This window comes from Camelina sativa, chromosome 16, assembly GCF_000633955.1.
Source record: "Camelina sativa cultivar DH55 chromosome 16, Cs, whole genome shotgun sequence".
NCBI lineage: Eukaryota > Viridiplantae > Streptophyta > Magnoliopsida > Brassicales > Brassicaceae > Camelina > Camelina sativa.
Window position 1 is genome coordinate 4,275,039 of NC_025700.1, and position 1,080 is coordinate 4,276,118.

General features: G+C 40.0%; 1 protein-coding gene across 1 annotated transcript in view; it reads left to right on the plus strand.

The window, feature by feature from the left end:
* LOC104749711 (INO80 complex subunit D-like) overlaps positions 1-469 on the plus strand; it is a 5,288-nt gene extending 4,819 nt beyond the window's left edge. The window contains exon 3 of the mRNA XM_010471390.2: positions 250-469. Within this exon, the coding sequence (XP_010469692.1) occupies positions 250-256 (7 nt within the window). The 3' untranslated portion in view covers positions 257-469. The remainder of the gene's footprint in view (positions 1-249) is intronic.

Here is a 1,080-nt window from a genome sequence, read left to right on the forward strand (position 1 = left end):
AGGACCATTACTTTGTGGAAAACCAACACTAGCGTCGACTGTTCCTGCACTGTGCAATATGCACTTCCAGAAATCCCAAAAGCTTGTTACGAAAGCTCTAAAGGATGCTGGTCACAATGCCTCTACAACAAGCAAGCCTCCTCCAAAGCTTCATGTTATAGTAGCTGCATTTGTGCATCATATTCAAGCAAAAAGAAAAAATCCACAGAAGGAGGGTAAACTTAAAAGTGTTGTAAAAGAAGAAAATACATGCTGAGTTAAGCAGTCTTAGCGCTCCCAGAAGTATGTATCACGACGTTTTCCAGAATTGAAAGAGGTGAGGATCCTTGCCGAGTATATCATTCTAAGAAGTGACAGGAAACTTTTTATATGTTGGGTGCTCTGATTCTTCTACAGAGTTTGATACAGTGTAGGTAAATTGGATGGTTTTAATCTGCACACCGAGCGAATTACAACAAGTTTTGTTACAGTGTACTGTAGCCTGTTGGGTATAGTAGCTAAGATAGTGGTAGTTTATCGAGATGAAGATTCTACTGTTTTTATAGGCTTAAAATAAGATGATATTAGATCACAAAAGCTTTATAACTAATTCTCAGATATTTGGAGATGTCCGTCTCTGTTTGTGTTGCAATTTTGATAAAACGTATGCTAGCGAGACTCACTCAGGAAACGAGGCATATTGCTGACAAAATTGGTTTAAAATCAGGCCGATTTAGAATGTTATTCGGTTTTATGAAATTGAATTGCAAAAAAGAAACTGAATCTATTGACCGGTTCGAGCCAATGAACCCTAAGGGCATCTCCTGCGCAGACGTTGAAAGACACCGAACGTCACTATATGACCGGTTCGAGCCAGGTCTCTTCTTTTAGCTCTTGTCGAAACTGTGCCGTTGTTAAGTCTATCCTGATTAATCGACTTCAAAGGCTTCTCCTTTCTCCTCCAACCACACCTCCTTTGTTAAGCCCAACCTTTAGAGCATCAGAGGAGCACAAGAGGAGAAAGGAGAGGCTAAATTCTATGACTACATCTCAATATTTGCTGAGAATTACTACATCTCAATAACTCTTGGGAGGGACAGC